We start from the raw sequence: 13,031 nt of genomic DNA, 5'->3' as shown, positions 1-13,031 counted from the left end.
TATGGTCACATAATGTCCTGACACCTTCCAATCCACCGTTTCCACCCCCTCTATGCAATCGCCTCCACCCTGTTTATTTGCAGCCCTTTGCCCATCTTTCCCCACTATTCCCCGTTTTCTCCACCTCCCTGCGCCACAACCTCTGGATGCTGCATCTGTTGGCAGCCTAGTCCCTGCACATCCCACTAGATACCATTCATTTCTCGCCCCACCCATACACTACTATCCCTTCGCCTTCCCCCTCCCCCTCCAGATTGCTGCTTGCATCCCACGTGATGTCATATGCCAGCCTGAGATGCTGGAGTTGGTGTTTTTTTGTGTGTGTGTGTGTGTGTGTGTGTTGTGTCACTTTACTGACAAAGGCTGTGGTCGAAAGCTACATCTGAGTGACTTTTAATCGTGCCTGTCTGCAACTTGACGTGTCTTTTTTATGGTAAATAGCAATCTATCTTTTCCGATATTTTTGATATTCCTACCTTTAGTTTCCACTGTTTAACACTTAGGTTGGATTTATTTAACCTAATCCTGATAAGTCCTGTATTTCAATTTGTGTTGTACGAAAATGAAGCTGATGTTTCAACAACCCATTCATCACTGCAGTATGCTGAGCAGATTTAATGTACTTCATTGAAGAAAATGCACTTTCACAAATGTGTGTTCATCTGAAAGAAGAGTTTATTTCAAGAGCGAAATCTGCGAGTTTTGGGTACCGAGCTTGTGGCACAATTTCAGAAACAGCTGCCTCTCCTTCTGTTCTGGACAGCATGGACAGGTCATTTTGTAACCTGCAGACTACTTCTGGAAAATCACTGGACTGTTAAGCAAATCTTGTTTTGTTTCACAGCAACTCAGCAAATGACACAAATTTTCCTCGTTTTGTTGGAATATAAACAACATAATAAGTTTAGGCTGGAATCCATTACTACCGCTAAGCATATCACAAATAGTGTGTTCCTTTCCTTGCAAATACAAATTATTTAAATGATTGGTAAAATCTATTAGAAATGCTAGTTCTGATAAAAAAAGAATCCTTTGGCTTATTTTCAAATCCTGCAGTATTCTATTTTACTTCTTCATTGAGGAGCTTGAAAAGTTCTTTACAGAGAGCAAAAAATGAGATAAGAATTTTCCTAAATTCATCCAATGAACTTTGGAATGACGAAGTCTATCTCCATATTCGATGTCATTTTCTTCCAAAAATTGTTTAAATTTTGTGTGAGACAATGATCGATTTCCTCTTATTATTATATTCGTAATTTTCATCATGACACTTTTTCACACTGTGCTTCCTGATGTATAATGCAGCAAACACTTATACAATTATTCAATTTTTTCTTAACTGCCCAAAGAGCCATTTTTACCTCTGTCCATAGCTGTGCACCATCAGTGAAAATTGCAGAGAATTTTTTAAAATGAGCAATTTTGTGACCACACTTTTTAGCAACATTAAAAATATCCAAATCTGATGTTCTGAGTAATGGAACTAAAATGTGCAAGTCTCCACGTTCAGAAAAGTCTTTCACCATCAGATGAATAAATATTAGTAGTTGACTACGATCTGGCCAACCAGTACTGTCATCCGCACACACAGAATAATACCGACGGTTTGGAACTCAATTGTTTAGTCTCTTTTTTATGCCATGTCCCATATCAAGAATTCTACTTTTTACTGGGTTATGTGACAAAGCAGCTGTTTTAAAGTACTCAGTAACATCAATGTAATCAAATGCTTTTCCAGTTTCTATTCCACATTCCTTCACGAGTATGACACTTGAGCATTTGCTAATTTTAAACAGACACATACACATACTATGCAGTTAGATTCTTTTCTCTATGACCTGATCATTTAGGCGACTGTTGTATTACCTTTCTCTTCATCTTATCCATTAACATGCATCATTCATCATGAGAATAATATCTGTATGTCACTTCATTGAGCAAGCAAACAGAAATGCCTTTGTTCTGACTTAAGCATTTTTAAACATTAAACATTGGGGCTATTCATCAGAACTGTGTATGAAGAAGTACTTCATACCATACATTGAAAACACAATTTTTCAGTGTTCTTTCATTTCAACATTCTTAAGAACTGTAACAGAAAAGGAAATGAAATGATCGTATGGCATTGTTGGCCGGGAGGTGCCATGCGGGGAAGTTCGGCCACCGTATTACAAGTTCTTTTTAGTTGATGCCATTTCGGCGACTTGTGTTTCTCAATGATGATGAAATGATGAAGAAGAACACACAACACCCAGTCATCACGAGGCAGAGAAAATCCCTGACCCCGCCGGGAATCGAACCTGGGAACCCGTGTGCGGGAAGCGAGAACGCTACCACAAGACCGTGAGCTGCGGACACTGTTATAGAAAAACAGCTACAGTAATAACCACAATCAAAGTCAGAATAAAAGCCATGGCAATAACCGAGATGACAATCTAAACAATAGCGCAATATTTATGAGAATAAATCCAAACAAAAAGCATAGAGCAATTGGAAAACAGAGATTCCTCTTCGATGACAGACAGCCAGTGAATGTGCAAGAGCCTATGCTTTGACGAGTCAGTCTAACAATAAGAGGTAGCTGGTAAACAAGCGAACCATAGGCTGTGGTGGGGCTGTGACATTGCCGTAGGAGTATAGTTGGAGAGGGAAGATGGTGCTGTAGGGGAATGGCTTGACCCAAACTTAACCAGGCCTTTTATACATACTTCAGCTGTGGGTACTTCGGACTCAAGAGGTGCTTCATGAAACTGTTTTTAAGTATGGCCAGTAGGAAACAAAAATATATCAAGAATACGCGATTGTCGAAGAACAAGACTACCACTATGAAACAAAGATTTTATGCACCTGTTGAAGTTTATGTGTACTAACACTCATGATTCTGTATTCAGTGGATAGACAAATGAAGAACGAGAAGTACAGGATCATACAGTCCAACAGTAGTCCGAGCCTGAGGCAATAGCCGTCATCACAAGGCGGCTGGCATAATGGGTGGATCATATGGAGCAGCAACGAGAGTTGTGTTCCTGGCAGAGGGACCATTTGTATCAAGGTGGTCGGCCACAGGACTCCGCCAAGTGACACAGTGATCATCTCGAGGGCGGGGCTTCTTTCTGGCATTTGTCTTGTAGCGGCCACTCACAGCATGCAGCGCCATCACCAGTGTGGGTGCAAGTGTGGATAGATTTTGGATATTTATGGTAACTCCATCTTGCTGTCCCAGTTCGTTATATGAGCACTCTGTGTTTCTGAAGGGACTCAAGGAGATAGTAGTGGTCAACCTTGCCATGTCTGAAGCTATGCACCTGCAATATAGCAGTTGGCCACACTCCCATCTCCTGTGGGTGCCCAAGTGCCTGGCATCATCCGCTGCACCCATCTTGTATGTGAGCAAGCCTATCACTGACCAATGCTTGCGTCGTGTGTTAGTAAATATCCCAGAGAGCAACCAAACAAGTTGTTTCGTTGTCCACAGAATATTCGGCAGGTACCACGAGAGGTCCTAGGACTGCCAACAGTGCAAATTCACAACCATGGTGCTGCTATTGTGTGCACTATTTCACCTACACATGTTGTGTTCCTGCAAGTAGGTTGTACTGTATCCATGTGCCACAACCATATTTACACCAGCATACAACAACACAATACCAGTTCATACTGAGCTCTCCACAGATGTGGTCTCTGGGCTTTATGATGAGCACTGCCATGCTCCATCTATCAGAGTCTCTCTTGAAACCTCCAGCGGCCTGCTGTATGATGCCAGTGAGTTCACTGACCTCAAATCATTTCTAGCGCTAAGTGTAGTTGCCAGCAGCCATTGTGCTACACAGATACTTGGCCTCCGCATGACAGATTGCCAAGACTTCGATATTATAGCGTGTCATAGTGTCCAGGCAATCAGAGGCAATTACACTCCATTCACCGAAACAAGAGACGTACTGTAAACACGGCAAGGCGCGTGACCACAGCGCTGCCGTCGAGGGGTGTACAAGGCAGGGGCGTCAGAAATAAAAAAATGAAAGTAGTGTTTTTTATAATTTGGCACCTGAACATGATAAAATGATCCGAGAACTACCTTCCAACACCTTTATTTACATTACATTAAAATTTATTGTCACTCAGAAAGAGAAATATTTAAGCTTCCAGGAAAAGTTGTTTTTTCGCGTTACTCTATATTTATCACGCCATATCTCCTAAACTGTGTGTCGCACAGCAAAATAATTTTATAATTGCCTTCAGTACTATATGTTGATGACGTCTGCAAATTTTCTGCCCAATAGAGTCAGTAATAATGAAGTAATGAACTAAAATCTCACGTCTGATATAGAACTTTTACCAAATCATCATCCGAAATATAGTAAGCGACAAACTTTTTCCCTTTAAATTCTTTTGTGGGGGTGTAAGCGAGAAAAGTTTCAGAAAGGTTTGAATTTAATTTTATAGTTTGTTTGAATGAGATGGGTGCAACCGTTTGTCCTTTATGAACGATACATTGTGCGGTTCGCAGGCGCGGCGCTCAGTCAGTGTGGTCGCCTCAGTTGCAGGTGTGTGCTCGTCATTGAGTGTTGTACAGCGGCGATTTCAGGATATCTTAAGTTCATCTGTAAAGACGCTTGAAAGACTAGTTGTTGATTATTAGAGTAAGTATATGTGTTTGTAGTCACGCTGAGCATTCACTGTTTATGTGCGCATCCAATAGCATCGCATGGTTTCTTATTTTATAAATTCACTTATTTCATTAGCATCACATACGGCTGTCCTCATTATGTCATCCACGGATTCAGCGAGCGAGGTCGACGTGTCAGTTTTGAGTCCAAAGAAGCGAGCAAAAAAGAAATCACTAAGTTCTTCTGAGAAGTACATGGTGCTTAATGTGTATAAAACGAAACTTTTACATCCAGAGCAGTAGATGAGTGACATTGTTTCGAAAACAGCTGCAGCTACAGGTGTTGGACGTTCTTCGGTGTATCATGTGATAAGTGAGTACAAGGCCACACACTCTTTGAAGTGTACCAAGAAAGGAAAATTACGACAAACTTTCTGAAAATGTTGATGACTTCGATAGAAATGCGATACGAAGGAAAGTACACGATTTTTTTTTTTTTTTTTTTTTTTTTTTTTTTTTTCGTAACGAATTGCCATCAATTGACAAAGTGCTTACAGTCGTGAACGAAGATGCAGATCTGGGCAATTTTCGGAGAACTACATTTTATAAGTTATTCAGAGAAATGAATTTCAAATATGTCCGGCGTGGGCGCGATAGCATGCTAATAGACAGGGATGACATCTTTTTATGGAGGCGGCGTTATCTTCGAACCATTAAACGGTTGAGAGATGAAGGCAGACCCATTTACTATTTGGACGAGACGTGGGTGAACGCAGGACATACCCGAAGTTACGTCTGGGTAGATGACACTATAAATTCCTCAAAACGAGCGTTTCAGTCTGGTTTATCCACCGGAAGTAAGGGCCCATCAGGTAAAGGGAAACGCCTGATTATCGCACACATTGGCAGCAAAGCAGGGTTCGTTGAAGGATGTTTGTGCACTTTCGAATCCAAGAAAAGTGGAGATTATCATGAGGAGATGTGCGCCGAAACCTTCGAGAAGTGGTTTCAAGATGTTCTTCCTCGGCTTCAGGAAAATGCAGTTATTGTTCTTGATAACGCGCCGTACCATTCTCGGAGAAAAGAAAAAGTTTCCAATGCGAATTCCAATAAGCACGAAATATTAGAGTGGCTAAAATCTAAGAACATCGATTTCGAAGACGGTATGTTGAAGAAAGAACTTTATATAGTTAAAAATCACAGAACAGCGCACAACGAATACGCAATAGATGAAATGGCGAAGAATGCAGGGAAAACTGTTCTCATAATTCCTCCGTACCACTGTGAATTAAACACCATCGAATTAGTGTGGGCCAGAATCAAAGGCTATGTTGCAGCGAAAAAAAAAACATACAAAATGCCGGAAGTTAAAGTACTGCTAGAAGAAGCAGTGCGTCCTCCATGTCGTAGAAAAAGTGGAAACTCAAATGTGGAAATTAGACTGCATTATAGCAGAGAGAGAGAGAGGAGCTGTTTGTTATAAACCTCAATGAAAACAGTTCAAGTTCCACAGAGTGAACCTTGTTTCGTCCTTTCTCATTATTATTACTGGTATTGTTATTACAATTAACAATTACTTGTGTTTTAATGGAGCGTTTTGTTAGCAACCTGAATGACAATAAATCTGCTTCGACAGAGTGAACTCAGTTTAACATTATTTTAACATTATTGTTAAATTTATTTCGTACATTGTTGCCCAGGTTTCACACGGTCCGCTGTGACAGCTCGGCAGCCAGCCGAACGCCGCCAGCTGCCAGCTGCAAAGCGTGCGCCAAGGATTTTCCACACCCTTACGTATCACGTGAACACCGAATGCTTTCTCTGGAAACGAGTGTAGTCGCTCACGTGGCACTGTTTATGTTTCGTCCCAGCTCTCAGTGAATGGACTTTAGTATGCTGAATAAGACATTAACTGAGACTTTAGTAATTGGGATTAAGTCTTCTGTTACTGACAGTACCACGGACTTACTGGCTCTCATCCATTTAAAAACAGGATTTGATTAAGAACTCTTTATTGTGTTCGTGTAATTATGCACCAAAGAAATAGAAGATTTCATATTTTCATAAATAAACTTATTACTCACAGTCCTACCTGTGCATCAACTTATCCTCTGTGTAACTGGATGTGGGTCTTAACAATTGGCAACTATGATAAAACAAATTTGTTATAGTTTGTTCCAGTCCTTGGTGATGGCTTCCAGTATCTTGTGCCATCAGCTCACAATGAGGATGAACATTTTTTGTCCCACCAATGGTGACTGCTTCCAGTTTTGTCCCAATTCCTGGCGATGGCTTCAAAATTTTTCGTTCAATGTCAATTGGTGACAGCCTTCAAGTTTTTGTTTGCTGTTGGCAATTGGTTCTTGGATTTCACAGTTTTGCCCCTGTCTGTGGTGACGGCTCCCTAGTGGCTTGTCCCACTTCCATTAACAATGAAATTTTTGTGAACTTGCTCTGAACTTTCATGCTACTCCCCAGTTAGATGCAAACTATTCTGCTTTTTCCACAATATCTGTGTGCTGACTTCTGGTTTTCTTTGCAATAAGTTCATCACTGACATGGCTCCCCACATATGCAGCAGGTGCAGTGCCAGGTACAACAATCACTGTGGTTGAAGATGATATCCGGTATCACTACAGCCTCAAAGGAAACCAGCCACCTTCCCCAAAACACATCTGTGGTCCATGGGCTCCAGGTGCTCTGCCGCAGTCTGCCCCTTCTGTTCAGCGTTGGCTGCATGGTACCTCTCTGCCCCAGGTTTAGACCTGCACTTCATCAGATATGGAGACCTTCCGGTGACACTCATCAAAAAGCTATTGTCGTTGGTGCTTTTGTGCCCGATGTTCACTGTCAATGTCATTGAGTGACCTCAGCAGTCAAACACTTCCTCATCCCACAATCCAACCACATGCCTCTTTTTCCTGGACTTTTCTGTCCTCTGCTGCATGTTCTGCCATTGGAGGTGTAGGTACCGACGTGCCAGGACTCCCCTATAGTCCCTCACCCTCGTTACATTTCATGTCGCAAGTGTCCTTACAGCCATATACACCCTACCATGAAGCAGTGATACAAAAGATAAGTAAAAATATGTTTTACTTACTGTATGACTTGAACATTGCAACATAATTGTTATTTTGGGTAATATGCAATTAGAATTAAACTTAGTAAGCTTACATCATCAGATTTAATTAATTTATTATGCAAGTTAATGATGTTCTTCAATTTACAATTGTTAATCTCAGCTACTTGTTTCAATATATGAAGTTCATGATTCTACTCATCCAATTCATATGTACACTGTATAATTTGTGCACCACAGAATGGAAATATGCCCACTTAATTATTATTATTTTTTTTATTGTGGATATTATGATGCTTTATTTGTGGTTTAAAAGTTACCAACTTTATACTGTTAGGTAGTCAAGAGTATGGCTTCAGTTTCAAAAACAGTACAGATAACTTTATAATGTGAGCATCTCTCTGGGCCTGTTCAGTTTAAGAGTTTCTACGTAACATAGCCAGGTATGTTCAGTGTTATTCATAAGTACCTTCAGCATTTCAGATGATGTCTACAATACAGCAGCGGATACTGAATCTCTCTGTTTAAGAGTCATAATACGCTCTGTGGCATAGTTGCACAAGAGGATGGATGCGTTGTTACATGTAGACCATCATCCACTCCACTTTGTTGCAATGGATTGGTTTGCCCCTGTTAGTAGGCAAACCAATGAACAGATTTTCAAAGTGGGCTATTGTTGCACCTTCCCTCGCAGTTCATGTCAGTGACTTCAATTAACTTCACGCATGCATTAACATTTGCTGCATCACACATAGTGTCCATATTGAGTACCTGTAATGTAAATTAAAACCTTGGTGAAATTGTCTACCTGCTGATGGGTGTCCATTTTCTTTCGTTCTTGCAGTTTTTTCATACAGCTGTTTTCTGATACCCCAGAAGCACTTACCAATAACCCAGTACAGTTTTGTATATAAGTTAGTTTCATTTGTAATTTACACAAAAAGGAATTAAAGATATTAGCTGCCAGTTGGCACTGATTTATATCAATGGGGCAAGTTGAAAATTTGTGCCAGACCAAGATTCGAACTTTGGTCTCCTGCTTACCAAGCAGATGCATCCAGACACAGTGGTCACCATAACCACACAGGCTACCCTAGCATGCCTCTTGTCACACCGACATTCTCAACTTATATACCACACACTACTCATGTAGTCCCCTGCTCATTAGCCTCATTACCCACAGCATCTCATCACTTCTCATAAGAGTTCAAACTTGGTTTGCACCTGCACTGAAGTGATAAAAATTAAGATAGTCACTGTGTTTCCTTAAGGCAGTACACTTACACCTGTGTAAATATTATCAAGTTTAATAACTTTTCCACTCCTGAAAATTTTTGGGATGAATTCTCAACGATAACTGAGTCACTTAAAATATAAGAGAGTCCAATGTATTCTTCTGCAGTACATTGATCACACTTACTGAAGGCCAGAGTCTTTAATAAGCTAAGTGGACTACAAAAGTGTGCAATTATACTAAATGTGAATTCCAGGTATCCAATACACACATGCATTATACAAAATGATTGATATCACGACAGGTCAGAGAAAATATAATTAAATATATAGTACAGGCCCAATTGGCTTCTACTCTTGACTGTCTGCAAAAACTGAAGAATAATAAAAAAATACTAGAAAACTGCTAAGAGTTAATTCATACTTATTTCACTGTAACACATCCTTTATATTCTACAATTAGCCAATGAGGTATTTTTGCTCCACATGCAATACATCTGTAAAGTAAATGCTTACAGAATTCTCAGTTTCTTCTGCTTCCAAATTTAGTGATGGATCCTCCTTGATAGATTCAGTAGACCTCGAGATTACCGATGCGTCTTCAAGATACTGAAAAAGTAAAATAAAATCTTTCAATTACAACTGTCTATACACTTCTGTACACATAGTGTGCCTCCCATTACTTTCTTGTAAACATTAATACACTTTTCAATGATTCTCATCTCTTATTCACAGGGAAATCTGATAAAGCAAACTTTCTGATCACCTATTTTATCTACATATATTTTAATGATGTCATCCCTGTGCTATACTACTGAAGGGTCTTTTCTGAGCATTGCCTCTCTCTTATTTACTGTACTTCATACTTTTTACAGACACTTAACTTAATGTGCTGACTCACAATTTGCCTCCAGCAACAGTGTTGTGTATGTTCCATACAGTATCCCTTCTTTAAAGATTTCATTAACCCATTAGCTCTGGGATCCCTCAACTAGGTGAATTTCCTCGGGCCTCCTCATCTTCAAAGCTTTGGTTTTAATGTGTGCAGCATGTATGTCAAGTGTCCTTCCCGCTGAAGTCTTATAGTCTTCACTTCCTGGGAAATAATAGGTCGTTATGCCATTATGCAATTCTGACAATTCTTGGTACTTGGTTCTCCCTTCTTTTCCATAAATTATTATCTTGCATTGGAGCAATGTTCTTCACCAAGATATTAAGCTAATGAAGCAACAGCTCTCATCGTATGCCTTTGACATAATCATGCTCTCAGTTTTGTCCACTACCACTGAAACCATAACTGTATTACATGCCCTGATGTTAGGAATTTAGGAGATAATGTGCAAAATCAGTCTTTTTAATATTGAATTAAGAAGCCATGGGTTGATCAAAAATTCATTTTTTAAATTCAGATTATTCAGATGTGTTACTTTAACATCTGACTATTTTGTCCCATCAATCCTTTGAAATGTTTGTGTAAGAACTGGTCGCCAGACCCCTAGGGTGCTGTTATGTAATCCTTCTACCCGTGTGCAGGTTGTTAAATTTTTCTGATACATCTGCCAGTTCACACCTTTTATTTAGAATTCTGTCCATCTACGGAACTCAAAACCACCTCATCACATGTGGTAGAGCAATATGTAGTTCAGCATTAATGGCAATTTTGAGCCCCTGCTATACAGAGAGGAGACCAAGTGGCTGATCCCACAGTATGCATTGTATCATCTTTCATGTTGCAGCGTGTGAAAATATAGCAAAAAACTAAATCATACACTGGACTGTTATTCCACTTTTATTCATTTACATGGTCCAACATTAATCAAACTTTGCAATATGCAACAATATATAATTATGAATTCATCACACAAATTTCAAGTAAACATCTTTAATAGTTTTGTAGACATAAAAATTTCTTTGAAACTCAAAATTTTCGGTACCATACTTAAAGACAAATTACTGCTTACATATCATTAAAATGCATGTGGAATGTGTGTGATTGTGGAATGTGTGTGAAGAATGAATCTTGAATTCGTGCGCAATTAAGAACAAGTGTTTGAAATTACACTGTGCAACAGTGAAATGAGCCATGTGAAAACAGCTTTATGATGATCCACAAGATATCTGACAATTTAACTTAAATGCCATTTAAGAGGTCGATTAGTCTCACTGGCTAATCAGAGAAGTGTATGCTTCTGTGTTGTGGAGCAAGGACATGTACTGCATAAGCTGCAGTTAGGAAATCATAACCGAATCACAAGTGTATAAGTTTGCATAGGCAGGGACTAAAACGATTTTATAAAAATTTTGCTTAACTGCAAATTGTTGAGAATAAAAAGATCACAGAGAGTCAAAAGTTGATAGATTTGTTAATAATATCCAATTTTAATGTAAGTTCATTTAAGACAGTTTGATGAATTAAAAGATGCCTTTTCTTACAACAAGTCTTAACTCTGCATGATATATTATGCAACAGTCACTTGTCATCGAAGTATGGTCTGGCAAGTATTTTTGGCAAGCATAACAACAAAATTAAGACTATTCATAAACCGACTGTAACAGGATTTAGTGACACAATATCATGAGTCCAATGCAACTATTGACTGTTAGTGTGTGCAGTATGCGACATTACAGCTCAACTTTAAACTGAATGTCTTCAATAATGCACTAGAGATTTGTATTTGACATTGAAGTATGGACTTTGAAACAGTTTTGTGATTTTGCTATTCTGAGAATGTACATAATATATTCTTTAAAACACTTATTTCAAGTAGCTGAAACTGAAAATTAACATTAATCGGATTTTCAGCTAATTCAAATTATGATGCAGTCAAGGAACACTTGCAATGCAGTCACAGATTTTAACAGCTTTTCTTGTCTGAGTTACATTGTGTGTACACCACGCAGCATAACATGTGGAGCTTGTTGAGGCGAGTGAAACTATCCCTTGCAGCATTATAGCTGGGCACGAAAGTATTTCGAATTAACCTTGCTGCCACATAAAACGGCATTAACTTGGCAGTGTGCCAACAGACATGCCATTCAGCCACAGCAGTTCAGAATGCTCCACAATTTCACTATGCTTCAACGAAGCATCCCGACCAGCCAGCTCACCCTAAACTCGACAGTCATTGCCACAAGTATACAGCCGAAGCCACTGGCCACACCACACCACAGAGCTCCAATCATCCACATTCTAGGTAATGTGAAATCATATGACACGGAATTTCCATCTAAGTTGCCAATTCAATTTCAATTAAGTAGCAACTTTTTTACTTGTTTTGGTGGGTTGTAAAAATTGTCTTTTTGTTAACAGACCAAATTTAATTTTAACTTACGTTACTTGCTGTAAATACAACAATCTTGATGTGATGTATAATATAGTTTATGCACAATTTAGAAAGCAATCTGTTGGCAATTAAGTAATGGATCAAGTAGTTTTTGAAGTTCTCCAACTCCAACAGAACCAACAAGATCAGCAGCAACTAAAAACAAGAACAGCATCACTTCCCTAGTGAGTAAATATCATCGATCACAAAGCAGCCACACTGACACAAATTACAATATTTGACAGCAAGTGCAAGGATTAAAGTATGTATGCAGCCAGACTGTGTCATCACTTCGAGGGGAGCAACATCAATGACGTAGACTAATGCTGTGAGTACTTCCTGGCACTGTGTGGGCTGGAAGTACATCAATTCATCAGAAAACTCCTCCTGCTACAGGAACCTGCAGAACTTGGCTTGTAAGGGCTATCGCACAAATTGAGGAGTTTCTATGAGCAACAGGTGCACATGATATCTGGAGGACTGAAGATTTTCTTTTACACCAATCAACGAAGTAAATTTTACCTACATCCAACTAACTCCAAAGTGTCAGTCAGCATTGTAAATTTCAGTGCACAGCAGATAACTGTGGAAAATCTTATGCCATTGTGCTCATTTGAGACAGACTAGTACAAGATGCTCCCGACCAAGTTATGGTGGAAGCACTGAAGCTATATGACCCCAAATACGGAGACTTACAAGCAGTCGTTCTTCCCACGCACAAATCGTGAATGGAACAGGGAAGGGGGGATCAGATAGTGGTACAATAAGTACCCTCCGCCACACACCGTAA

General features: G+C 39.5%; 1 protein-coding gene across 6 annotated transcripts in view; it reads right to left on the bottom strand.

Moving 5' to 3' along the window:
* Positions 1-13,031, bottom strand: part of LOC126191150 (transcription factor MafB-like) — an 84,441-nt gene that overhangs the window by 23,229 nt on the left and 48,181 nt on the right. For all 6 annotated transcript variants that reach the window (XM_049931907.1, XM_049931909.1, XM_049931908.1 and 3 more), the window contains exon 4: positions 9,435-9,527. In XM_049931907.1, coding sequence (XP_049787864.1) covers positions 9,435-9,527 — 93 coding nt within the window. The remainder of the gene's footprint in view (positions 1-9,434; positions 9,528-13,031) is intronic.

This window comes from Schistocerca cancellata, chromosome 6 (assembly GCF_023864275.1).
Source record: "Schistocerca cancellata isolate TAMUIC-IGC-003103 chromosome 6, iqSchCanc2.1, whole genome shotgun sequence".
Lineage (NCBI taxonomy): Eukaryota > Metazoa > Arthropoda > Insecta > Orthoptera > Acrididae > Schistocerca > Schistocerca cancellata.
The sequence above is the reverse complement of the archived record's forward strand: the minus strand, read 5'-3'. Positions and strand labels throughout refer to the sequence as shown.